General features: G+C 42.8%; 1 protein-coding gene across 7 annotated transcripts in view; it reads left to right on the forward strand.

The window, feature by feature from the left end:
- FGGY (FGGY carbohydrate kinase domain containing) overlaps positions 1–26,153 on the forward strand; it is a 420,429-nt gene that overhangs the window by 306,985 nt on the left and 87,291 nt on the right. For all 7 annotated transcript variants that reach the window (XR_013828299.1, XM_079921233.1, XM_079921234.1 and 4 more), the window contains 2 exons: positions 15,944–16,018; positions 21,835–21,955. Coding sequence is in view for 6 of the 7 variants with exons in the window: in XM_079921233.1 (XP_079777359.1) it covers positions 15,944–16,018; positions 21,835–21,955 (196 nt within the window). In the remaining variant the exon portion in view is untranslated. The remainder of the gene's footprint in view (positions 1–15,943; positions 16,019–21,834; positions 21,956–26,153) is intronic.

Here is a 26,153-nt window from a genome sequence, read left to right on the forward strand (position 1 = left end):
TAGAATAAGTATGAATAAGTATGTAATCACCGAAGGAGACTTCTTGCACGGGGACATATGCCCAATGGTATTAAAAATGCTGGTATATTTATCTTTTTAAAAGTTCTGTTGTTTTATAAACATACCTTATACATCACCTGATGTTTCTTAGCAGTGATTTCCCTTAATAACTGCCCTTGGGTTAGCCTTACCTTTGAATAGCTGTCATTTGATGAATTTACCTCACAACACTGGAAGGAGAAGATGACCTAGATAAGATAGAAGGAAGGAAATTCTGGGCTAAAAATTTTCCCCAGGGCTTCCCTGGTGGCGCAGTGGTTGAGAATCCGCCTGCCGATGCAGGGGACACGGGTTCGTGGCCCGGTCCGGGACGATCCCACATGCCGCGGAGCGGCTGGGCCCGTGAGCCATGGCCGCTGAGCCTGCGCGTCCGGAGCCTGTGCTCCGCAACGGGAGAGGCCACAACAGTGAGAAGCTTGCGTAACGCAAAAAAAAAAAAAAAAAAAAAAAAAAAAAATTTCCCCCAAATCTCTCTTTTTTTAAAATTTTTATTTTATATTGGAGTATAGTTGATTTACAATGCTGTGTTAGTTTCAGGTATACAACAAAGTGATTCAGTTATACATATACATATATCTATTCTTTTTCAGATTCTTTTCCCATTTAGGTTATTACAGAATATTGAGTAGAGTTCCCTGTGCTGTACAGTAGGTCCTTGCTGATTATTTTATATATAGTAGTGTGTATGTGTTAATCCCAACCTCCTATCTTGCCTCCCCCGTACCTTTCCCCTTTGGTAACCATAAGCTTGTCTTCCAAGTCTGTGAGTCTGTTTGTTTTGTAAATAACTTCATTTGTATCATTTTTGTAGATTCCACATATAAGTGATACTGTATGATATTTGTCTTTCTCTTTTCAACTTACTTCACATAGTATGATAATCTCTAGGTCCATCCATGTTGCTGCAAATGGCGTTATTTCATTCTTTTTATGGCTGAGTAATATTCCATCGTATATATATAACACATCTTCTTTCTCCATTCATCTGTTGATGGGCGTTTAGGTTGCTTCCATGTCCTGGCTATTGTAAATAGTGCTGCAGTGAACATTGGCGTGCATGTATCTTTTCTAATTACGGTTTTCTCTAGGTATATACCATATATATCATATGGTAGTTCTATTTTTAGTTTTTTAAGGAACCTCCGTACTGTTCTCCATAGTGGCTATATCAATTTACATTCCCACCAAAAGTGTAGGAGGGTCCCCTTTTCTCCACACCCTCTCCAGCATTTATTGTTTGTAGACTTTTTGATGAAGGCCATTCTGACTGGTATGCAGTGATATCTCATTGTAGTTGCAATTTGCATTTCTCTAATAATTAGCAATGTTGGCATCTTTTCACATGCTTTTTGCACATCTGTATGTCTTCTTTGGAGAAATGTCTATTTAGATGTTCTGCCCACTTTTTGATTGTGTTGTTTGTTTTTTTGATATTGAGCTGCATGAGCTGTTTGTATATTTTGGTGATTAATCCATTGAAGGTTGCTTTGTTTGCAAGTACTTTCTCCCATTCCATAGGTTGTCTTTTTGTTTTGTTTATGGCTTCCTTTGCTGTGCAAAAGCTTTTAAGTTTAATTAGGTCCCATTTATTTATTTTTGTTTTTATTTTCACTACTCTAGGAGGTGGATCCAGAAAGATATTGCTGTGATTTATGTCAAAGGGTGTTCTGCCTAAGTTTTCCACTAAGAGTTTTACAGTGTCTGGCATTACATTTAGGTCTTTAATACATTTTGAGTTTATTTTTGTGTATGGTGTTAGAGAGTGTTCTAATTTCATTCTTTTACATGTAACTGTCCAGATTCCCCAGCACCACTTATTGAAGAGACTGTCTTCTCTCCATTGTATATTCTTGCCTTCTTTCTCATAGATTAATTGACCACAGGTGTGTGAGTTTATTTCTGGGCTTTCTATCCTGTTCCATTGATCTATATTTCTGTTTTTGTGCCAGTACCACACTGTTTTGGTGACTGTAGCTTTGTAGTATAGCCTGATTCCTCCAGCTCTGTTCTTCTTTCTCAAGATTATTTTGGCTATTCAGAGTCTTTTATGTTTCTATACACATTTAAAATTTTTTTGTTCTAGTTCTCTGAAAACTGCCATTGGTAGTTTGATGGGGATTGCATTAAATATGTAGAGTGCCTTGGGTAGTATAGTCATTTGGACAATACTGATTCTTCCAGTCCAAGAACATGGTATATCTTTCTATCTGTTTATGTCATCTTTGATTTCTTTCATCAGCATCTTATAGTTTTCAGAGTACAGGTCTTTTGCCTCCTTAAGTAGGTTTATTCCTAAGTATTTTATTCTTTTTGATATGATGATAAATGGGATTGTTTCCTTAATTTCTCTTTCTGATGTTTCATTGTTGGTGTATAAAAATACAACAGATTTTTGTGTATATTAAGTTTGTATCCTGCAACTTTACCAAATTCACTGATGAGCTCTAAGTAGTTTTATCATAGCCTCTTTAGGATTTTCTATGTATAGTATCATGTCATCTTCAGACAGTGACTGTTTTACTTCTTTTTCAGTGTTGATTCCTTTTATTTCTTTTTCTTCTCTGATTACCATTGTTAGGACTTCCAAAACTATGTTGAATAAAAGTGGCGAGAGTGCACATCCTTATCTTTTTCCTGATCTTAGAGGAAATGCTTTCAGCTTTTCACTGTTGAGTATGATGTTAGCTGTGAGTTTGTCATATATGGCCTTATTATGTTGAGGTAGGTTCCTTCTATGCCCATTTTCTGGAGAGTTTTTATCCTAAATTGGTATTGAATTTTGATGAAAGATTTTTTTGCATCTATTGAGATGCTCATATGGTTTTTATTCTTCATTTTGTTGATGTGGTGTATCGCACTGACTGATTTGTGGATATTGAAAAACTCCTTGCATCTCTGGGATAAATCCCACTTGATCATGGTGTATGGTCCTTTCAGTGTATTGTTGGATTTGGTTTGCTAGTATTTTGTTGAGGATTTTTGCATCTATGTTCAAATCTCTTTCCCTCAGTCCAATTTTGGATAACATCAAAATAATCACCCTGAATCTATTTATCATGTTACGCTTTTGCCAGAACCTACAATGTGACTACTTTTTCCAACATTCATTCACAAAATGTGTATTTGGTGCTTACTTTGTAGCAAGTACTGCTGAAGTATAATCCTTACATTCATGGAGCATATTTCAAGGGAGGGAGGTGCTTGATAAAATGTTAAGTTAAAAAAATACGTAACATCTAGAATGTCAAGAAAATCCCAGTAGGGCAAGAACCATATGTGATTTTTTTCTTTGGGCTCCTGAAATATTTCTCTGAGCACATACTAAGTGCTTAATATGTACTTATTGACAATTGATAGTCAACATGGAGATAATAAGAGGTCATCTGTTGGCTTAGAAAAAATATACATGTGAACAATTTGCTAATTCTAAATGAATTAGATTGCTACTGACTCGTACTATCCCTATGATCAGTAGCTAAAACCAGTCATAATGTCCGGGTAAATGAAGATAAGAAGTTTCCATTTTATTATAATTATGAGTGCCTTTGTTCATCGATGAATTAACTAATTATTTTAACAAATACAGGCCCTGTTATAGTTGGTGGGGGATATAAGTAACTGGACACAACTCCAGCTTTCAGGAGCATTAGTGTTTTGGTGGGGTCGGGGAAGAGAGGCAGGCAGAATATATAAACAAGCAATGGGGATACAGGGTCAAACTCCAGGTGCCACTCACTGCCCAGCGCTCCTTAGACGTATGGTAGATGATAACCTAACATGGTCTCAGCACTCAGATAGGAGGCTTCAAATAGGAGGTGACATTGACACTGTGTGAAATAGGGAACGGGGTCTGGGACCAAGGGAATCATAGTATGTGCAGTGCTCTAGAGGGAGGAGAGCATGGCGTGTGAATGTTCACGATTTTTTTTATATCATTGTCTAACCAGTGATAGATTACATTTAGCATTTTATCTAGGTAATTAAAAAAAGGCCTTCTCAGAGAATGACTGGCCACTCCCTGTTCTCCTTCTGCTTCAGCAGCATCACACTCTCCCAGTTCTTTTCTCTCCCCTCGTTCTCTCACCCTTGTTAGACATTCATCCATTCAGAAAATGCTGATGGGTCACCTACTATGTGCAGGCCTATGCCAAGCTGAGGGCACACCAAGAAGAAAAGAAACTGTACCTGTTCCAAGTTCACATGAAAATGGGGGAAATAATATTGTACATGTGTGAGAGTGTGCATATGTGTGTATGTACATAATGTATGATCCCTGTAATGCAGACATCTATACAAGCCGAAGGAGGTGCTCAGTAAATATCTGATTTTGAATTATTTTTTTAGGTGGCATTTGGGCAGCAAACCCTGATGCAGCCTTTCTCTGCGTCACTTGAAAATACCTGTGAAGATAAAAAAAAATAAAAAGCGTAAACTCATTCTGACTTTAACAATTAAGATGACTTTCAACTAGGAAAACTAGAATTGACAATCTCAGAGAGAATCTGGGAAGATCTTCCAGAATCTAAAAGACTAAATGTAACTTGTTTGATAATCATAATATCTGACATGAAAACAAAATAAACCACCAGCCTTGCAAAAGTTGGGACCTCTCCACTTTCCGGTCCCTAGCTTAAAAATGCAAGGTCCCTTTAAGCCTAAAAACAGAGCAGTCATCCCTCTCCTCTGCTGCTGATGGTTAAGGTTTTTTGTTCTGTTTTGTTTTGCTTTTTGGAAGCAGCCAGTGAGTTTAATTTCCCAGAACTCCTCCGCAACCCGGACCTTATCTTCCCTTTCACTTCAATCCATTAGAAAACTGCCAACCCAAGTAGACAACTGGGCTGGAAGTCTGATTTAGAATGAATGGTGATGCACTGCAGTTCTAAGGACCCTGAATCAAAGTCTGTTAAAGGGGCAGAGATAGGGAAACCCTGTGAATTTGAAGGAGGGGTGTAGTTTTGCATGTCTACCCTCTGTCCTAGGATTAGAAAGCAGGGCAGTGGTGATCCACCTCCGGGCAACAGAGGTACACAAAATAAAAACTGCTGAACTCTGGGAATTGGCAACTAGCTATAGATCTAAAGAGGCAAATCCAAGTTACAGTTAGCGGGGCTGAGAGTAAATTGTGTACTGTATGCTGGGAAACACTGAATATGTATAGCGCTCTTGTTAAAATGAATTTAAAAGGTAATAAAGTGAGTCCATTAGGAAAAACATGTTGCACACAAAGAAAAAGAAATATCATTTTGAACACTTAAGGGAAAGGCCTCTTAAAAATTACTTACTACTGAAACCAAAAGAAAATATTTTAAAACTCCTTTGCATATTCAATAGGATTTTTTTTTTAAAGCACATCTCTATGAAAGAGAGCAGAAACTTATTAGGAAAAAAAATGAGTTCAGATGGAAAGGCAATGGAATGAGGGGAGAAAAAGGAAATGATAAAGACAGCTAAAAATACAAAAGCAGAATTAAAACTTGCATTGAAGGTTTTAATGCAAAACACATAATTTTTCCTGAAGAAAATAAGATCAGAGCTGTCATAAGACATAGTATATATTTTAAATTTTTTAGAAAAAATTTTGATGTAGGGGCTATGGCTTCTTTTCTTTTTAATTTCAACAGTGCTTAGGTCAAAGATAGGCACTGAATAATTGCCTATGGTTAAGCAGTTAGTTCAGTCTTCACTTGTCAAGTGAGGAATGAACAGTGATCTGTTCAAGGTCACAACACCGAGAAATAGCAGAGCTTAGATGAAAACAGGAATCCCGACTTTTAGGATGCACACTCATGAGCCTCCCTTAGCTCATACCTCTGGACTTCACGGAATGCACTGACTGTAAAACGTGAGTCCCCACAGTTCCATCATGCCTGGTTTCACACTGAACCACACTCCGCAGCCCGGTCCCTGCTCCCCTGTCTTGACCACCAGCCTTCTCACTCGTTCTCCCATTTTTCCCCTTACCCTGATTCTTGGATTTAAGCTCTGACCCTGTCTCTTCTCAGTAATAGTTCTCTTTTTCTTTCCACCCTCACTGACTCAGATTTCAAAAGGAATCACCACTCCTGGTTTGACCTGGCTCTAAACCCTTCCGCTTTAGGTGCCTACCCTTATAAGTAGGAACAGGGCATACCCCAGGAATCCTTCCATTAGGCTCAATAGAATCATTTTCTTTTGTCTGGTAAGAGTTGGCTCCCTGCCATGTCCCTAGCTGTTTCATTTCTCCATTGGTGATGCATATGTTGACCTGCAGCACTGGGCTAAAAAGAGGTGGCGGTTATGGGGTGGGCAACTTAATAGTATGCTTAGACCAAGTAGCCGGCAATGTAAATATTTCTCCTTGCCACTTGATAAATGAGGCACGGAGAGGTAAGGGCTGTACATATGATGTTTGAAAGAAGCAGAGGCTTGGGTAATAGCAATCAGTCACAAGACAGTTAACACCAGTGATTCTACGTTCTTTACAAACGAAACAAAACAATGCTTTTTAAAGAAATATGACGTGGTCACACATAAAGAGATGAAGCTAAATACCAGGAATGGTTGCATGTTTCAGAGAGTTCGTGTATGTGTGATTGTTCTTATTCTGAATGGTTGGTTAGATAACTTTTACTCTAGTGAATCAGTAAAGTGAGCCCAGGATTTGAAGCCAGACCTGTATTGGCATCCTGGCTGGAAAATGTGCCAGTTGTGTGACCTCTGAGGTTAGCTCTGTGAGGTCTGTCTGCTCATCAGTAAGCAGGTGCGGCACAGGCTTCCTTGCAGGGTCGTTGTCCGAATCGAATGGAGAGACTGTCACACAGCAGACACACAGCAACAGCAGCTGCTTTTGAACCTGTAGCTCCTGCTGAGTGGCCCTTACTTGCACGTTTACAAGATGGCCTTTGAACCCCGGGCAGCCAATCATGAGCCGCCCACCTTAGTCCCAGGACCAGTGGGGCCTTCCAGTCACGGAGGTCACCAGCCATGAGCAATCCGCTAGAGAGGCTGAACAATCACTTGGTCCATCACAGGAACCAAGTTTCATACAGGTGTAGAGATTAGTCTTCTCTACTTAAGTATTTAAGTCTTTGGCCCTCAGTTTCCTCAGCAACACAGTAAGCAGCTCAACTCTGGTATACCTTACAAAACAGCTAGAGCTGGAGGAGTTGTGAAAGAGTCCTTGCCTCCTTGTATACATGACCAGTTTTTATTCTCAAATTAATATGACCTCTTTGTTATGGTGGTGTTTTTTGAAAAGTTCTGTTCCTGAAATGCCCACTCAAAGAAATAAATTACCTCAGAGATATATCAGGCCGTGAGAACACACCATATTCACCAATTGGTTGAAACGTGTTTTTCCTGCTTCACTTTGCAAGTACAACACTACCCAGAACGGAAAGTTATTTTCTGGTTCTTTGAAGAGCTGTGATTTCTAACATAAGGCCATATGCCGCTCAAACTGCTAGAGAGGTTGAGTGCTGTTCCAAGCGTTCTTCAAAGCAAGTACAAAGCAACGTGCATGTGGAAAACTGGGAGAGAGTCAGGAAAGAAGCGTTAAGAGATCTTAGCCAGTTCCCAGAGTGACTCCCAGCTAGAGACAGGCATCACTAAACAGAGTCAGACGCGGTGGAGTCAGCGACTCGGATGAGTATTTGCAAGAGCTCAGGAGAAGTCAGGGGCTGAATCCCTGTGGCTTCCTCCGGTGGGGAGATGCATGATGGAGCTGGAAGCTCATGGGCCAATTAAGCAGCCTCTGAGTGATATATTTTAAGCCTTGGAAACACATGGACTCTTTGATACGAGTTTGTTGATGTTTCTGTTATGATATAATGCTGTTTTATGTACCATGTTTTACATATTGTTTTTCCCTATGAAAAATTGAATCCTATAATGAAGCTTAATTTCCTCAGTATCGTTTAACTGGTTTTGGATAATGTATTTTTTTATTGAAGCAACTAATTTACCGGCTGGTATTGTGATTTGTAATACGTGCTGTTTTTTCAGGGACCGTGATGTACCAAACACCATGGTAGATGCTTTCCAAGCATCATCACCAACTTCCCTTCTAACCCTGCAAGACAGTGTAGTTACTGCATTGAAAGGAATGGAGAATCTGAGGGTCAGAGAGTCTAAGTAATTTACTCAGAGGAGAAAAGAACAGAACTGGTAGTAGAACCCAGTCAGTTCAAACCGAGGTCACTGACATTCTCTGAGAGGAAAAAAATGAAAAACTAGATCTTTATATTTTTGCCATTCCTTCGGCTCTGTTTTCAATATGTCTGAAATATTTCTCCCTCATTTTAGTGATTTTTTTAAAAATGATTTTGCATTACAGAATCAGACTTTTCTTTCTTAGTGCTTTTTATCTTCGTTGTATACACCAAACAACAAATAAAACTGAGGGTGAGAGGGGTGGTGTGGACTGTGGACAGGAACCCTTCCCAAGGTAGTGTATAATGACAAAAGACTGAGGAGTGGGACTTCCATGGCAGTCCAGTGGTTAAGACTTCACCTTCCAGTGCAGGGGGTGTGGGTTCGATCCCTGGTCAGAGAGCTAAGATCCCACATGCCTCGTGGCCAAAAAACCAAAAAAAACCAGAAGCAATATTGTAACATTCAATAAAGACTTTTATAAAATGGTCCACATCAAAAAAACTCTTTAAGAGCTTCCCTGGTGGCGCAGTGGTTGAGAGTCCGCCTGCCGATGCAGGGGACATGGGTTCGTGCCCCCGTCCAGGAAGGTCCCACATGCCGCGGAGCGGCTGGGCCCGTGAGCCATGGCCACCGGGCCTGCGCGTCCGGAGACTGTGCCCCGCAACGGGAGAGGCCACAACAGTGAGAGGCCTGCGTACCGCAAAAAGAAAAAAAAAAAAAAAACTCTTTAAAAGGAAGACTGAGGAGCGAATCAGGTGGAAATCTGCCAGGAAGACCCCAGGAGATAAATAATGAGAAAGAATTAAGGCAAGAGCACCAAGGATGGTATCCAAGTTGGTGTGTAAGTCCAAGACAGGGTTAGATGACGGCAAGTGTGGACCAGGACGGTTGACCAAAACAGCCTTGGTTACACTGGTGCAAACGTGTGTTAAAATGACTTAGATTTAGAGCATCAGAAGCAACGCAGACAAAAGCGTGAAGTGCCTGGTACATCTGGAAAACAGCAAATGGACCCGTGTTAAATGGTGTAGAGTTCACCAATAGAATAAAGTTGTGAGGGAGAATGTCAGTCCATCATGCAGTCGTCGTATGTATATTAGTTGTCTGTTTCTGCTATAATAAAATACCACAAACTTAGAGGCTTAAATTTATTATCTCACCGTTCTGTAGGTCAGAAGCCCAAGCTGGCTCAACTGGTTTCTCTGCCCCTGCTTTCACAAGACCAGAACCAGGGGCTTTTATCTGGAGGCTCTGGGAATAATCTGCTATCAAACTTCTTCAAGTTGTTGGCCAAATTCAGCTCCATGCAGTTGTAGGACAGAGGTGCCTGTTTCCTGGCTGTCAGCCAGGGATCCTCAGCTTCGAGAGGCCACCCACATTCCTTGGCTTACTGCCCCCTTCCTCCATCTTCAAAGCCAGCAGTGGTGGATCAGGTCCTTCCCATGCTTTGAATCTCTCTGATTTCCACTTCTACCTCATCTCTCCTGCTTTATTCTTCTGCCGTATCTCTTGACTGACTCTTTTGTCTTCCTCTTCTGCTTTTAAGAGTTTATGTGATTACATTGTGCCCAACTGGATAATCCAGGATAATCTCCCTATTTTAAGGTCAACTGGCTAGTAACTAGTTCCACCTGCAAAGTCCCTCTACAGCAATGCCCAGATTAGTGTTTGAGTAATCAGGGGATGGGGACCTTGGGGGAGGGGGAAACATCTTTGGAATTCTGCCTATGACATTGTATTAACACATTTATGTGCATTTCCCATTTCTGGGTGAGTTTTCGGCAATGTGTCCATTCCTGATACTGATACCTATAAATATTTTCAGGGAAATTTGTCCCCCTTTCTCTTCCAGGCTGCTGACTATCTCAGACCTGTTCTCCAGTCCCTGGCCTCTATCCAGAGGTTTTCCAGAAATCTCTCTGATCCTCCTCATTTCCTTGCTATCCGGTCATCAGCGCCTCCTGCATTATTGACTAAACAGACAGCATTTTTTTCGCCCCTTTGTGTTCTGAAAAACTTTCAATCAATTCCCTTGAGCCTTGGATACCCCCTCAAGCTCTGATGACCTAGAAAATCTCAGGATAGGGAATCCTGTTTTCTTGTCTTTTGTAATCTTTAGAAACCCCTTGAGATCTATTTCTAAGCCTTTTTTTTTTTCTTAGCAACATATATAACTACTTAAATTCTTTTAACAACTAAGAAGGGAAAAACTTAGCTAACTAAATTACTGATATATTTGTTTATAATCTCAACTACTCCAGGGCATATGGACATATAATTCACAATACCCAGGTTTAGGGCAATCATTTCTATAATTTATTGTGCATTAGGACCTTGATAAAAATGCAAAATTCTGGGCCCACACCAAAAGTTCAGTAAATCAGGAGATGGATCACAGGAAATCTGCCTTCAACTCAGATCCCAGGAAAGAGTTAAGAGATGTGCCTAAATTCGCACAGCTGCCAAGTGGCAGCAGGATTTAAGCTGAAGTCCAGGATGTAGATCATCTGTCTTTCCCGTTCACAGAGTAAATGGAAGTGTGTAGGTTGATAAGGACTAAGGCTTCTCCAAGGAGTCCTTGCACATGAGTCTCCCACTGTCCTATTCCTGGGTGCTCATCAAGGGCACACTGCTTCTCCACACTCCTAGACATCCAGACCTTTCTCCTATGATCCTGATGCTGATGGCCAGCACACTTTCTACCCTACGTTCCCCACCCTGTACAACCACTGGTCTTCAGTCCCCATCGCTAATACCCTGACAGTACCCACAGCATGTTGCAGGAGATCCTTTATTGCTGTATCCCAATTAATGAATGGGGTTGAGCCCCTCATTGCACTTCAAGAGAAAGGCAGTGAACATTTATTAAGAGAAAAGGAAAGAGAATGAACATTTATTAAGCACTGCAAGTGTCTAGGTCTTGTCGATTTGGTACAGCTTGCTGAAAAAGTAAGGCGCCGTGCAAACGGTAGCTCATTTTTTTTAATTAATTATTTTTGGCTGTGTTGCGTCTTCGTTTCTGTGCGAGGGCTTTCTCTAGTTGTGGCATGCGGGGGCCACTCTTCATCGTGGTGCATGGGCCTCTCACTATCGCGGCCTCTCTTGTTGTGGAGCACAGGCTCCAGATGCGCAGGCTCAGTAGTTGTGGCTCACGGGTCTAGTTGCTCCGTGGCATGTGGGATCCTCCCAGACCAGGGCTCGAACCCGTGTCCCCTGCATTGTCAGGCAGGTTCTCAACCACTGCGCCACCAGGGAAGCCCAAACGATAACTCATTTAATCATGAAGCACCTTGAAGTATTATTATTCCTATTTTACAGATGAAAAAAAAAAAAATGAGGCTCAGAGTGGTTACAAAACTCACAGTGTCCTGCAAGCAGTTAGAGGGAATGTTGAGATGTAAAGCCATGTGTCTTACTCCAGAGCACATCATCTTTCTGTTCACCTACACTTCTCTTCTAAGCTCAGACATCCCAATAGTATTTACATAAACATTTTATAATCATTATCTAGGAGGTTGAAATTGTCCATTGCAGTTCACATCTCTTTGGCCACCATATGCCACTTTCACACACCTCTAAATATTAACTTGAGTGTTTTCTATTACAGTCCTCTTTTCACAATAGCCAAAATAAATAAAATGTGCTTACCATTGCAACTCTCCATGGGGCTTCCCCACACATTTCACTCTCTCGCCCAAACATTCGAAAGAGACACGTGCACATCTATAAACAAATTCCTTCCACTTATGCTTCCTTCCCAGCTTTTCTTACTGATAGAACCATTCATCCTTCAGCCAAGGGTATAGGCTTCTCTGGCCTATCCCAACTTTCTCACTGGTTACAAAGCTGCACCTCTCCCAGGACATCCCTGACATTCTCAGGGCACTGCCACCTGCATACCATGACAGCTCCCTGAGGGTCCTCTGTAGCCTCCTGAGTGGTCCACATGGCAGGCACTCCTTAGAAAGTTCCTTCTTAAGCTGACTGCCATTTGATTTTTGTCAGGGTGGGGCTGGGATTCCTGATACTTGAGAGAGAATCAAATGATGATCTGCCCTTCTAGTGTCTCCATTTGCAAATCAGGTAAGATGTCAAGGAAGTAGGGATCCTGGACCATAGTAATTTCACAGTTTAGAGAGGTGTCTTTCACTGAGTCACATTTCAACTCCATGGCCCTGGTGTTAGTGGTGAGGGAATGTTGGAAAGAGCTATGGGAGAACCATGTTTGCTTATTTATTCCCTTTGGATGCTGAATACCTTCCATATGGTGGTCCATGTAATAAATTCCTTCTAGAAATTCTTCCCAGGAATAAGTTTGTCTCTCTTGAAGCATAGGTATGTTTCATTTGTCATAAAAGAAAGGCTACGTCATCCATTATATGTCCCTCTTTTGCCATAGCTACTAGTAAGCAAGCTCAGGAGTTAAATTTAGTGCTCATTTACACTGATGATCTCATTCTCAATTTCTGAAGATAAGAAGCTATCTTCTCTTTCCTTCCTATGATTTTGAATCTCTGAAGGCACTAGAAATTTAGAGAAGGGCCCTTGACATCTTTTTGCTTGAATATCAGTACTTTGGGGAAGTTCTCATGAATATTTGCTGGGATTAAGGAAGCAAAATCTAGTGATATTTTACCCCTCCTCTCTTATGGGTTCTTACTAATTGAGAAGAATATCAGAGCCAGTTATTGTCAATACAGAGCCCTGGGGTTCCTAATAACTTAATAGGAGAATGACTCTTTTTTTTTTTTTTACATCTTTATTGGAGTATAATTGCTTTACAATGGTGTGTTAGTTTCTGCTTTATAACAAAGTGAATCGGTTATACATATACATATGTTCCCATATCTCTTCCCTCTTGCGTCTCCCTCCCTCCCACCCTCCCTATCCCACCCCTCCAGGCGGTTGGTCACAAAGCACCGAGCTGATCTCCCTGTGCTATGCGGCTGCTTCCCACTAGCTATCTACCTTACGTTTGGTAGTGTATATATGTCCATGCCACTCTCTCACTTTGTCACAGCTTACCCTTCCCCCTCCCCATATCCTCAAGTCCATAGGAGAATGACTCTTATATAAAAAGTCAAATTCCTCCCCTACCCGCATCACAGTTTATCCACCTCTGGCACTCGGGACCCTCCTGTAGATGGATGTGTGTCTGCCAGGCAGACACACACCCAACCACGTGGAGGGTCATGGCTTGATTCGCATCTCATTGATGACCAGCGATAGGAGGCCAGAGGCAGCCTACCTTCTGGGCTGGCTCTGGAGGAGAGCTCTAAACTGTGGCCCAATCAACTTTCCCAACAGACCATCAACAGAGATGCTGTTGAGGCCCAGCCAGTTTTGGAGATGAGTTAAAGAGAGACCATTTATGACTAGTGATCTTTACCCAGGACCAATGCTCGCCCTGGGGCTGGTTGCTCACGCAGGGTGTTCAGCTGAGGGGGGCATAGGGCAGGGCTGACATCCTGTCCACTCTGCTCCTTTTTAAAATTCGCTCTTCCAGATGGGATGCCTTTTGCATTTAGTCCATCTGGAGGGAGCACCTTTTTCTAATTCACACGAAGACTCCATATGAGCTACAGGGTGACTACTTTTACTCCAATCTCGTACAAGCCACTCCTCTGATGAGGAAGGGTAAGTGTGGAGTTTGGGGGAGCGGGTAGAGCGTGCAGTAAGCAACTAGAGGTGATGGTCCAGTGTTTTTCTCTCTTGGGGCATGGAGGAAATATACCCCTCCACCTCTGTGAATATATGAGGGGCTGAGGTAGTAAATACTGTCCTCTCATAATTGTATAATATGACAGAGAAGGATAGGATGTTAGGAGAGAGAATTGTGTGCAGAAGGAAAAAGGAGCATTGAAGTGTCACTTACACATTCAGCAAATATTAACTTAGCGCCACTATGTGCCAGGCGCAGTGGCAAGCATGGGAGATACTGTGGTGAGTAACAGTCTGTTGGGACACCTAGGTTTGGGCTTCACGAACGTCTGGACTCTCTCTTAAGCAAATTATTTTCTCCTCTGTGAAATGAACTTCTGTGATATCTGTGTTGCTCGTGTTCTCCTAGTTCTAACATTCTTATTGTTCATTTAGGTCTCTAGGGACCTTTCTGAGAGATGTTCCTTCACAGAGTTATTGGCTGGGGAACATGCATCTTTAGAGCTCCTTTCTGATTTCTCATTCAAACCTCTCATGCTCCTGTGTGTTCAAATCAAAGCCGTTATTCTCACTGACTGACCCCATGATCTTCCAAAAAAAAAAAAAACCTATCAGCAGGTAGCACTACTGAATTTAGGAATACCCCCTTCCGCCAACTTAGATGAGTAATCAGAACAGCTGGAACACAAGTTGCTAAGTGAGGACAGGAAATACTAGACACTGGCGAAGAAAGCAGGGCTGACCCCGGGCAGAATCACTCATAGAAGACAGGGAAGGTGCTTCTGCTTCAGAATGAGGGCAACGGGGGGAGAATTTTTCACATGATCAGTTTGCATTTGAGAATAAGCACTAGCTCCCTTGTAGAGAGGAACAAGCACCATTAGAAACAGGAAGGTTTGATCAGGAGCTATTTTAGCAATCGGGAAGGATACGATGGAGGCCTGGATTAAGGAGGTGAGTGACAGTGAGGACAAAGAGAGGGGATGGCTTCAAAAAAGATTCTGGAGCTCAAATGTATAGGACTTGGAGACTGATTAGATCCTGGAAGGGAGAGAAAAGTCAGGGGAAAGTGTTCCCAGGTTTCTGGTTTGGGCAGTGGAGTGGTATCTGTGCCCTGTAACAGGCCAAGGCTGACCCCTTAATTCCCCCTGGGGGTGGAATCTGGAGAGAATAATAAATGGGGCTGGAGCAATGAAGGACAGGGACCTTGGTAGACCACTAGGCTCTCCTATTTTAGTACAGACTGCATGTCACCTCCTCATTGAACTCAGGACCATATACACTGTAGGGCCTGAGAAAAAGTATGTTACATGAATTAATTTTGTAATGAAAATCTAAAGTGAACTCTGGCATTGATGCCCACCAACTTCAGACTAGGCTTGAAGAAACCAGCAGTCTTCACCCTCTAGAAATGTCCCAAGCGGACACCTTCATGCATGGGAGACATGAAAGTGAGACTGTGAACAAGTCTTGAAACCACCCAAATCCAACATCCTGTTCAGTTCTGGAATCTCTCAGAAATTGACATACTCCATATAAGCATGTGGTTCCGATTGACTCTAATGGGATTCCCTGGTAAACCACAGATTCTAAATTATCCCCTAGTAGGTATCACATTTATAGTAGACATGTTATTTTACTCTGAATACCTCCTGGATGCTGGTCCACTGAATTCTGACAGTAGCAGAACTAGGAATAATCACCTTTTACTAGAGTGCCACTGCTACGTGTTCATCTCTATAAGCCAAAAAGAATAGGTGTTTGTAATAAAAGAATGTTTTTAAAGAAGAAACATATTTAATTCCATGCTAAGAAATATCAAACACAATCTCCTAAAAAAAAAAATCTCCTTATAGTATTTGTTTTATTTTTCTTTAATCCAAGGCAAGGCATTTTCTTTGGGGGAAGAAGGGATACTTTTTCCCAGGTCTGGAGATTAAACAATTCAGTAGTCACTTCACGTTCAGCTTACAAAAAGGGGATTTGCATATGAACTTGTTTCGGCAAGAAAACACATCTGAACGTGTTTCATGGGAACTATCTCTAACCATGGCGCCATCTCCTTCTTTTCTTTTCTTCATCCCTACAGGTCACCGGATTGAAACTATCTCAGGACCTCGATGATCTTGCCATTCTCTACCTGGCCACAGTTCAAGCCATTGCCGTAAGACAATTTAATGCCATTTTTAAAGAGACTTAAATCTGTTAACAAACTTTAGACCACATACTCCCCAAGATACATCATATGCTTTTGTGACAAAGATTCTAGGGAGCTTGCCAAAAATAGATGCTTGTCTGTGCAGAAGGAAATTCTAAAGGTCTTTACCTGCTTTACTAGTAGCCTCACATAGCTGAAAGCTAAAAGGGGTTAAAAGCTTTGAACATCATGCTTACCATCTATCTAATTTGTCTTCTAAGTTCATTAAATAGAAGCAAGGAAGTAGATGCCATGTATGCTTGCATTAAGGAGAGCTGGCATTAAGATGGTCCAAATTTATAAAACACGTGGTATTGTTCACTTTGCAAAAGGATCCAGTCTGGGGTTCCTTTAAATAGTAAGCTTCCTTGGAGCATGAAAATGTTTATTTTTATAATTAGCTGCTCAAATGAGAGGTTTGGTTGGTTAGGGAAGGAGAAAGGGGGGAATTTAAAGTGTTAGAAGCTTCTAAACTGAAGATCAATCAAAAATGAAAACAAACTCCTAGAAGCCCAAACATCATTGTCCAAGGACTCTTATTCTCTAGAGGTGATCCATGAGTGAGCTACAGAAGGGTTCTAAACCCTGTAATCACACACGAAAGTTTGCACGTGTGTGCGTGTTAGAAATTGCATTTGAAGGGAGTGGGTCATGCCTTTCAGGATCTCAGAGCTGGTAGGAACCCCAAGATAACAGTTAATCCAGTGAGGCTTAGCTGATCTGGAAAGAGAATTGGGGACCAATAGAAAGGAAAAAATCAGTTCACTGAATTCAGAGTCAAAATTTATTTTTCAGAAATATACCTATTTAAACAAAGTACTTTTGTTTATTCATGCTATATGGACATATTTATATGCTATTCTGTCTCTTTCTCCACATACCACTTTCATATCCTCATTGCTTCAAATAATAGAATTACATGCATTTTTTTCTGTATATCCATGTCATCAACAAAATCGCTTTTCTTATGTTTAGATTTATCCAGGTACCAAGTACACACAATAAGAGAGCAGAACTGGCCAACTCAATTAGATTAAACAGTCCTTCTTAGCTTATAGACCAATTTGACTGTACCTTCCTGAAACAACTATCTTATTAACAGCCTGTCCAGTTCAGTAATATCAGTCAGCCTGCTTTATTTATGGTAACTTGGTCAAAGAAAGACAATTCTGACATCTATCAAAATGGCGGGAGTTGACTACCATGAAAAAATGAAAATGGAGAACAAAAATACGCATCAGTAATAAAGACAGTTATTTAGCAATCCTGCTTTACAGTAAAGATAATAATAATATTGATAAATAATATAGTTTGGGGATATTATGTACCAGGAACTATGCCAAATATTTTACATACGTTATCTGACTTTACCTTATGAGGGAAGTATCATAATCCCCCTTCCGAAGATTAGAATCTAAACCTCAATGAGGTTAATTAACTTGATCGGTTTCATACAGCTAGTAAGTGGCAGAGCTGGGATTTGAACCCACAGCTTTCTAAAATAAAACTAGGTACAGGATGAATTGAGGAGCTTTTTTTGTTTTTGTTTTGTTTTGAATTTTTGAATTTTATTTATTTTTATATAGCAAGTTCTTATTAGTTAATCTATTTTATACATATTAGTGTATCTATGTCAATCCCAATCTCCCAATAATTGAGGAGCTTTTATATTCTGATCTTAATATCACTGTGTGAAAAGTCTTACAGTGGAATGAGCCACTTGCATTAAAATAAATAATCCTGGGAAATCAGAGCTGTGTGAGGCTCTTCCTTCTGAGTCCATGCTAAGAGGGGGACATGAAGAATGAGACCACACAGATGAGCCAAGGGGCACCATTCTGTGATGACAACCACTGGTCCCTCTCACTGACACCCACTCTCTGTGCCAGGCACCAAACAGGGTACTACACCCACCTGTGAGTAACCCAGTCAGTAGGTGGGATTGTCCTCATTTTACAGACAGAGGGAACACTGCTTGCCAGGGTCAAACAGCTAGTGTATGGTCGAGTCAGAATCGGAACCTCTGTCTACTCCTAGGCTTTTGCTCTTTCCACGTTACCATGCTGCAATTTTCTTTGATCGCTTTGTAAAAGCTACATGATTGAAATAAGCCTTCAGGCATTCCTGAGAACAGTTTTGATTTGACACATCTTAGACAACATCATTAATTTGGCCAGGATTGTCTCACAGAGGTCCCCTTACTGGTAAGAAGTCCAAGAATGTATAAATTAGGTTAAACCTAATGCAGGCTGAGGGCTGGGGAGGGCTGGGATGGGAGAAAGCCAACTGCATTTTCCCAAATACTACACACTTGGAAAATCAATTTTGTATGTAATGGGCCGTACATATATTAAAAGCTATCATATTTATTCTGTCCATTGTTTTAATGACCTTTATAATACCATGAAGAGAAGGCAATTTAAGACAGATTTTTCGATAAGGCTATGTTGTATAGTCAATTGAGCTGTGAGGAGTTCAGTCTGTTTTGCAAAAGTATCTGGGCATTCTGATCTTTTAGTGCCTTTGTGCATTTTAATGTGCATTTTAATGAAGCATTCTGATAACAGATATTTTCCCATGATGTTCACCTTGAAAAAAAAAATGTGTTCATTGACTCTGAATATAGCCTTTACACCTATTTGTTGTGAAGTTAAAGTTAAGCAAATTCTTCTCTGTAGTAATATCTACGGTTGATATTTTGTAAGAATGGGATGAAATTAGAGATATTGTAATGAAGTTAACTTGGGACTATGCAAAACCCTCCATGAAGTGAAATTCTCTCTTGACCAAGCTTAATTGAAGGAACTGTCAAACACCCAGTTTATTCATAGCCTGTTCATCTATAGCTTTCTTTGCAGAATAGACCCTTAAAAAGTACTATTTGCATTTGAAGTCTCTCCATTTGCATTTGGTTCTGTACATTCCCAGTGGAATAGCCTAATTTTAATTTAAATTTCTCTGTGAAAACATTTTTTCCAGAAAGGTGAGCACAAAATCATTTTAGCACAAAGCCCTTTGGTGGGGCATTTAAGGAGGGTGGAGTGTTTCACACAGTGGCGTCTGGGACACCGAAAGGGAAGGCCCTGTAACTAACCGGGCAGCCCGAGTGGGAAATTCCTGCTGACAATGCCACATGGGAGAGAGACAGGCTGTCACAGCCCCTCTGGAGCGAGTGCCTCTTGTTTGGATTGCTTCTTGCCTTTTCCCAGGGAATGTGCTTTGTGTTACTCTCCTCTCAGGCCTGCTAATCACATGAGCCCTCAGGTCTCTGATTTTAGAAACATCAGAAATATCAATTTTGCATGGCATTTCCACGCATATTGGGAGGCAGCTTCCCCTCCCCTAAGGCAGATTGCATGGCTTTAGGCAAACTATAGAAATCCTAAATGGGGATAACAATATGCAGTTTTTGAGTGTTTCATGAAATTAGAGGTGATATTAAGGAGCATAGCAGAATGCCTAGCATAGAGCTAACAACCAGATTAGCTCTCATTTCTAAACACCCTCCCTGTACTGGACACTCCTATGAGCTTCAGATACACTGTCTACAGCAGCAAACTTGTAAGATAGATGTTACTGTATTTCAGCAAGTCTAAGACCACATTTTAAATTTTTGTTGCATGTTAGCATTTCAGACAATCCATGGAGTTATCAAATGAAAAATATGGTGTTATTCTTCCCATTTTTAAAATGAGAATTGAGTCATGGAAAGGTTAGGTATGGATTTGATTCAAGAAATAGGTGAAATGCCTGAATGCCATCCCAGCTTTTTTTAAATTCAAAAGCCATGCTCTTATCTCCTGCAGATTCATGCCCCTGGAGTACACTAGGGTTACCTGGAATCCACGGACACCAAGTGATCCATGGTAGATGTAAGGGCATTTGTAGAACGCCTGAAATTAGTTATAATATTATTTTATATATGACTCTTTTCTGGGGAGGTCAGTAGGTTTTATCATATTCTCAAGAGGGTTCATGACCCCCCAAAAGCGTAAGAAAGAACATCTGGGGGTAATCAGCCATGTTCAATAAGCAGGGTCTGGCCGCATAGGGTACAACATGTTTTAATTTTTTTTAACACACTACATCTGTGGAGGATCTTTGCAGGCCCAAGTTTTACCTAATCCATATTCTTACCAGATTCACTAATAACTTCAACAAACCTGAAGTCTATGGGCTGGAAATCTTGGTTCTGGACTGCCCCCATCCCTCATCATTTACTACACAGCAATCAGGATTTCACACACCCCTGGTCCCCAGATCACCCTCTAGCGCTGCCTCTCCCAGAGGCACCCCCTGGCCCCAGGGAGACAGCTCTCCGGAGAGTCCTGTGAAAGAAGCTTCTACATCCCGCCCCCCCCCCGCCCCCCGCGGGGCTCAGGGGAGCATCCTGATAACTTCCCAAACCCTCTTCCTTTACTTTGGTTAAGCCTCTGGTGCTGCATGCCCTCAAGCTGAACTGTCTTCTCCTCCTCTGTGCACCTGAACACCGTCTTCCCAGCACCACTGTCACACCTTCAGCGAATCTGTGATACTCTTCTGTCCAGCCCGAACCCCGCCTTCTTGGTGGTGGCAACATCTCTGGCCTCCCAGATCCTTGACCTCCGTATTCTCTCTTGACCTCCTCCTCCCCCTTGACCTTCTCCATCCGCTTCAGCCCCTCACTCCCATGTGCACACCTGGGACTTGGTCATCCCCCAAAGTTGCTTACTCCCTGAATATCTCAAGGGCTATCTTGCCACCAAAAAACCCTCTCCCTCATTTCTCCCCAGAGCCACTTTCTCAATCATCGCCATGCGGCTGCCTCCTGAGGTCATATCACAGTTCATCTTTTTTGTTTTTAATCCTTCTCTCAAAAAAAAAAAAAAAAATGATGATTTTTGGACTTCCAGTTTTCGAACTTCCTAGGAAATTATGATTTTTTAGATACTCGAATACCCTAGCTAAAAGTAATGACTTATACATTAAGATTCACCTCGATGACCCTGTGGTAGCGGTCTCTTGTCAAGCATCAGTAATTTTTACTTTAGTGAACTGAGCAAGACAAGAACGATAGATAACACATTTTCAGAAGAAAGGAAGACACAGGGCTGAAATGAAAATATGGTGAAGCCATAGCATATGGCATGTGGTTTCTGCATCATCCGAGATCACTAAGGACTGACTGGGAATGGATTCTGGCACTGGAAGCCTCCTTATTAGAACCACTACCTGGTTTCAGGTGGTAACAAAGGTTCTTTTGCCAGCCTGAAGTCTTGTGTCCTACCTTCTTTGTGCAATTCAAGCCCTCTTTCCATGTTTCTGCTGCTGAGTTTGTTGGTGCCATTTCCAAGGAACAAACTTCTTTAGTTCCTCTTTAGGGAAGGGAAACTGACTCAGAGATCTCCAACTGTTATCATTGGAGTAGAGCTGCCAATGACTCCATTCCCCGTACCTCATGGAGGACCTGGGCCATAATGGACACTCACCAAATATGTATTTGAACGAACTGTGTTAATATGCACCGTGTTAACATTGTCAACATTGTATAACTACTGATAGAAGCAAATGGTGCAATGATTCAGAAGATTTTGGAGTCAGGCAGGCCCAGGTTGGAATTCCCGCTCTGCAACTTAATATAATGGTGTGATCACGGGCAATGTAATCTTGAGTCCTGACTTTCTGAGGTAGTGTATCTAGAGCTCCTAGTGCGGCATCTAGTACTGGGTAAACACTTAGTAAATGCTCCCGATCAATTTACCTTTGCTACCGTACTGATGCCTTCTTCTGTTCTTCCCTTTAAGTTCGGGACGCGCCTCATTATAGAGGCCATGGAGTCAGCAGGGCACTCGATCAGCACCCTTTTCCTCTGTGGGGGCCTCGGCAAGAACCCCCTTTTTGTGCAAATGCATGCGGACATTACCGGTAAGTCTAAGAAGAAGAAGAGAAAGTCATTGTAGGCTTGGCAGCAAATGGGCGTGGCCAAGATCTAGACAGGGTAGAGAATAGGAAGATATAAGTAGTGTGCCAAATTATTTTGAGTATTTATGTTAAAATGTATTTTTTTTCTTAAGACAGCTATGGTTGTCACAGTGGGGAAAGTGACTTCTATGTGTAGCTAACTATCGGGTCATGGTAAGAAATGAGACACGAGAGGTCAGCAAGGACTAGATCTTAATTCAAGTATTTACTCAACAGTCTTGAGTACCTCTTCTGATCCCCCCCACTGCGGGCCGTATTGAAAATACAGAGATGAAGACATGATCCCTGCCCCCAGGGAGCTCAGGGGCAGACAGAAGAAGGCAGACAGCAGACATGTCAAATCCAGTGTGGCAAGAGCTCTGAGTGAGAAAAGCACAGGGTATTGGGGAAACACCATGGGCCACCTCGCCCTGGTTTGGACCTGTGACGGTGCACAGCAAATGACTGGAGGAAGTGATAAGGAAACTGTTTGAAGAAAGATTGCAGAGCCCAGCCATGGTGGAAGCTGCGGGTGTCTGGCTGCAGATGGGGGTTTGGACCCTAAGACCCCAAGATCCTGTGATTCCTTCTCGGCTCATCAGAATCAGGGATCGTGACACAGATGGAGAGAATCCAGGGTAATGGGCTGATCTCTCTGTGATATGAGCAGACAAAAGCAGAGCAGGATCTGTAGTGCAGACCCCTGGGCCCCAAGGAAGGGGCCCCACAGGCAGGAGGCTTGCTGCTGTCCCAGAGGCTGGCCTGGGCTTCCATCCCTCTAGACCTGTGCCCTCATGCCCCTTGCTCCTTTCTCTCCCTGTGTCTCCTGGGGACTGATGTCCCCCCTCCCTACCCCATCCCGGGGTGGCCAGGCACCAGGGCTGGCCAAGGATAGGGAAGTAGGAGAGAACTGGACCCTGCTCACAGCCCCACCTCCAGTCTCATCTGAGCCCACCCTCCACTGGCCTCCATTCATCATGATCTCTTGCTGTCCCCTGTCCCCTGGATTCCTTACCTCTGACAGCTGGGTGGGTCCAGGTTTCTGCCCCTGACTCTCCCTTCCCCCTCCAGGCCATGCAGATCCCTGCAGGTGAGAGCTTTCCCAATCATGATGGGCAACATTTACCCCCTGCACATCGTGAGATCAAACTAAATAAGTTACTGATCCCCATCTTAGAGGTACGGAGGCTGAGGCACAAGCCAGAGAACAGTATCAAAAAGCACACAGTCTAAGGGTAAACATATAAAAATAAGTATAGAAATGACTGCCATTAACCACGCTCCCGCTCTGTGTTGACATGAATCACCCTATTTACATTTAATCCGCACACACCACCAAAAGGTAGAAATTGGTGTCCCCATCTTACAGACAAGGAAACAGGGTCAGGAAGGTGACTTAAATTAACTGTCCAACGTCAGACACCCAGTAGGGGCAGGACCAGGATTGTCCCAGGTGTGTCCAGGCCCAGCGTCCCCTACACTATGCTCTGACCCAGGTTTCTTAACTTTTCTGCCCGGTTTGTAACCATTTGATGATGACGACTCCTTTCCTAAAGTGTCCAGAACCTATGGAAGTAGGCCATTCTGAGGCAGAAAGAAGAAAGACGTAAAAAGGAGCTCAGATTACCTTCGATTTTCCCTAGGAGAAAAGCCATGACTACATTTTATCTCAAAGTCAGCTAGCTTGTTCAAGTACGGTTCAGACTTAAAATCTGATCTGTGAGTGACTTTTTAATTTCCAGCCTCCAAATAGCCACCAAAACTTCCTACCTGGATTCAGGAGGGGAGAGAAAATCAACCTTGGCTAACACATCACCCAAGGGAATGGGAAACAGGGCCCCCAAGAGCAGGGTAGCCTGTGTGACCCAGGTCCTGACTCTGCACCGCTGCTCCAGCCTTTATGAAAGTGAGTTCTCTTCCAGGCCTCACACCCCTGAGCTGACTCAGAAGCAGGGGTGCAGTGGCTTCAGAGAAAGTTCTGCTTTGGAAACTGTTCTCCTTCAGGCTCATGAATGAAAAGGCTGTTAATCGTTATTTGGATTCCAATTGAAACTGGACCCTTTGTCTCTGACTGTGGACCAGTTACAGTTCCGGACAAAGGGGCCTTTTCTTTGGCCTGAAACTCCTCTGCCTTGGGAAGCCGGTGATTGACAAGTGATGGCAAAGTGCATCTGCCTTTAAATGCTTTGGGTTCTGCTAAACTCATTAATGCGTCAGATAAAATAGTTCACATTCCAGGCAAAGCTGCCCCCTTCCTCTCCTTCACCCAGCATTCTGAGAAAAGAACACATTTGCATTTGTTTCTGCAAAAGATGGGCACACAAGCCGGGGGTGTACAGGTAGAGTGTTTGGTGCCTTTAAACGTTGTAATTGCTCTAGTTTTCCTGCAAAGAAAGTTGTAGAAAGAACCATAGACCTGGTACATGATTCTCAGGAATAACATGTGAAAAACACGGTGGGATTTGGGAGATGCTTTGGAGATAGTGTGGAGTAATGGAAAGAGCAGGGGACCAGCTCTGTGACTTTGGGCAAGTTGCTTTACCTCTCTGAGCCTCATTTCCCTCTTCTGAAAGGTAGAGATATTATTATTTCCCTCACATAGATCATGCTGAGGAATACATACTCACACGTTTGTGGGCACCAATCTCTGTGCTTCACTTAAAATAGGTGTTCAATAAATGTTAGCTCACTTCTTCCCTGAAGGCAGCCCCACGCCAGAAAGGTGGTGCATTTCAGAAAAAAAGAAGTTAAATATTTTTTAAGCAAATCTTTGCCATTTGGGGAACAGTCTGCTCCTGCTCTGGGCAAGCAGGGAGAGTAGGGTTTTGCCAACTTGGGAAATGTCCTCTACGTGAGGAGGAAGAATCTCGTTGTACCCTGGGCATATAGTTAACTGTGGTTTCAAGAAATACTTGGTGTGTACTAAGTAATTGTAGGTTTCCCTCACTGACTTGGGACTAAATGTTCCTCCTAAATTTTGTTTTGTAGAATTCTGGCAGTTTCCTTAGGGGTTTCCCTCTTCCCGCCTTATTCATTATTTCACTCATTTACTCCTTCATGTATTCATTCTCTGAGTACACATGCTGAGCTTGGCGCGAGCATGCAAAGAAGAACAATAACGTCCTGCCAAGAGGGCCATTACAAACAGAAAAGTGCTCTCGTGCTCTGACCACTGTCCAGCGAGGACGGGGTACCCAGAGGACGTTGGTGGCAGCGTGAGTCAGTTCCAGGCAGAGAACAGATGACACACTCAGATTGGATTAACTGGAGAACAGTCGAATAAAGGGTCTATTTACAGAGGTGTGGGCAGGGTTGAGGGAAACCCCGGTCACCAGGTGGTACCGTGGGGCTGCCCGCAGTCTGACCACCCCTAGGCTTGCAGGGGCTGGGGCAGGAGGTGACCCACCTGAGACTGAGGGGCTATGTGAAGAGGGGCCTCGTGGCTGGAGACGAGCTCAGTCCAGGATGTGGCCGGAGGACAAAGGGGCTACAGACTTGGTCCACACGGCAGTGTCCCAGGACCCAGAACAGGTGTTGGGGCCGAGGTGCGAAGAGGGTGGGAATAACTGAGATACGGTAAACATTAAGAATCATAATAGCTAATGCCAATTTAGTGCCTCCTCTAAGCACTTTTAACCCTCACAGCAACTCTGTGAGATCAATGGAAGTTTAACCTCATTTTGCATCTGGGAAAACAGGCACAGAGGGGTTAAGTAACTTGCCTAGGATCACACAGCTAAGGCAGGGAGGAAGCCAGAATTCAAACCCTGGCAGCTTGGCTCCAGAGCACTTTGGGCTGCAACTGGAGAGCTGATGGGGGATCCACCCGGCTCCTCTGGTTGCCCGTTCCCAAGGAGAGGGGCCTGTGAGTAGTTCCTCCCTGCTCAGAGCAGTGAAGCTCTGACAGGGTAAGGAGGGCTAGGAGGCAAACAGCATGTGGAGTGCTGTCTTCTAAAAAGTCCCAGGGCCATGGGATGGTCATGGTCACACCCCCATCCCCATGATCCCCAGACTCTGCAGAGGCTTGCGGTGCTCTCTCCTGATGCAACCAGCACAACCCTTCCACGTGGCCTGGTGTCTTTCCTGCCCCTCTGGATGGTTGATGGGCAACCTACCCCATCCTTTCCCTGTGGTCCACTTTCCAACCCAGATGGAGTGCATG

This window comes from Stenella coeruleoalba, assembly GCF_951394435.1.
Source record: "Stenella coeruleoalba genome assembly, chromosome: 1".
NCBI classification, from domain to species: Eukaryota; Metazoa; Chordata; class Mammalia; order Artiodactyla; family Delphinidae; genus Stenella; species Stenella coeruleoalba.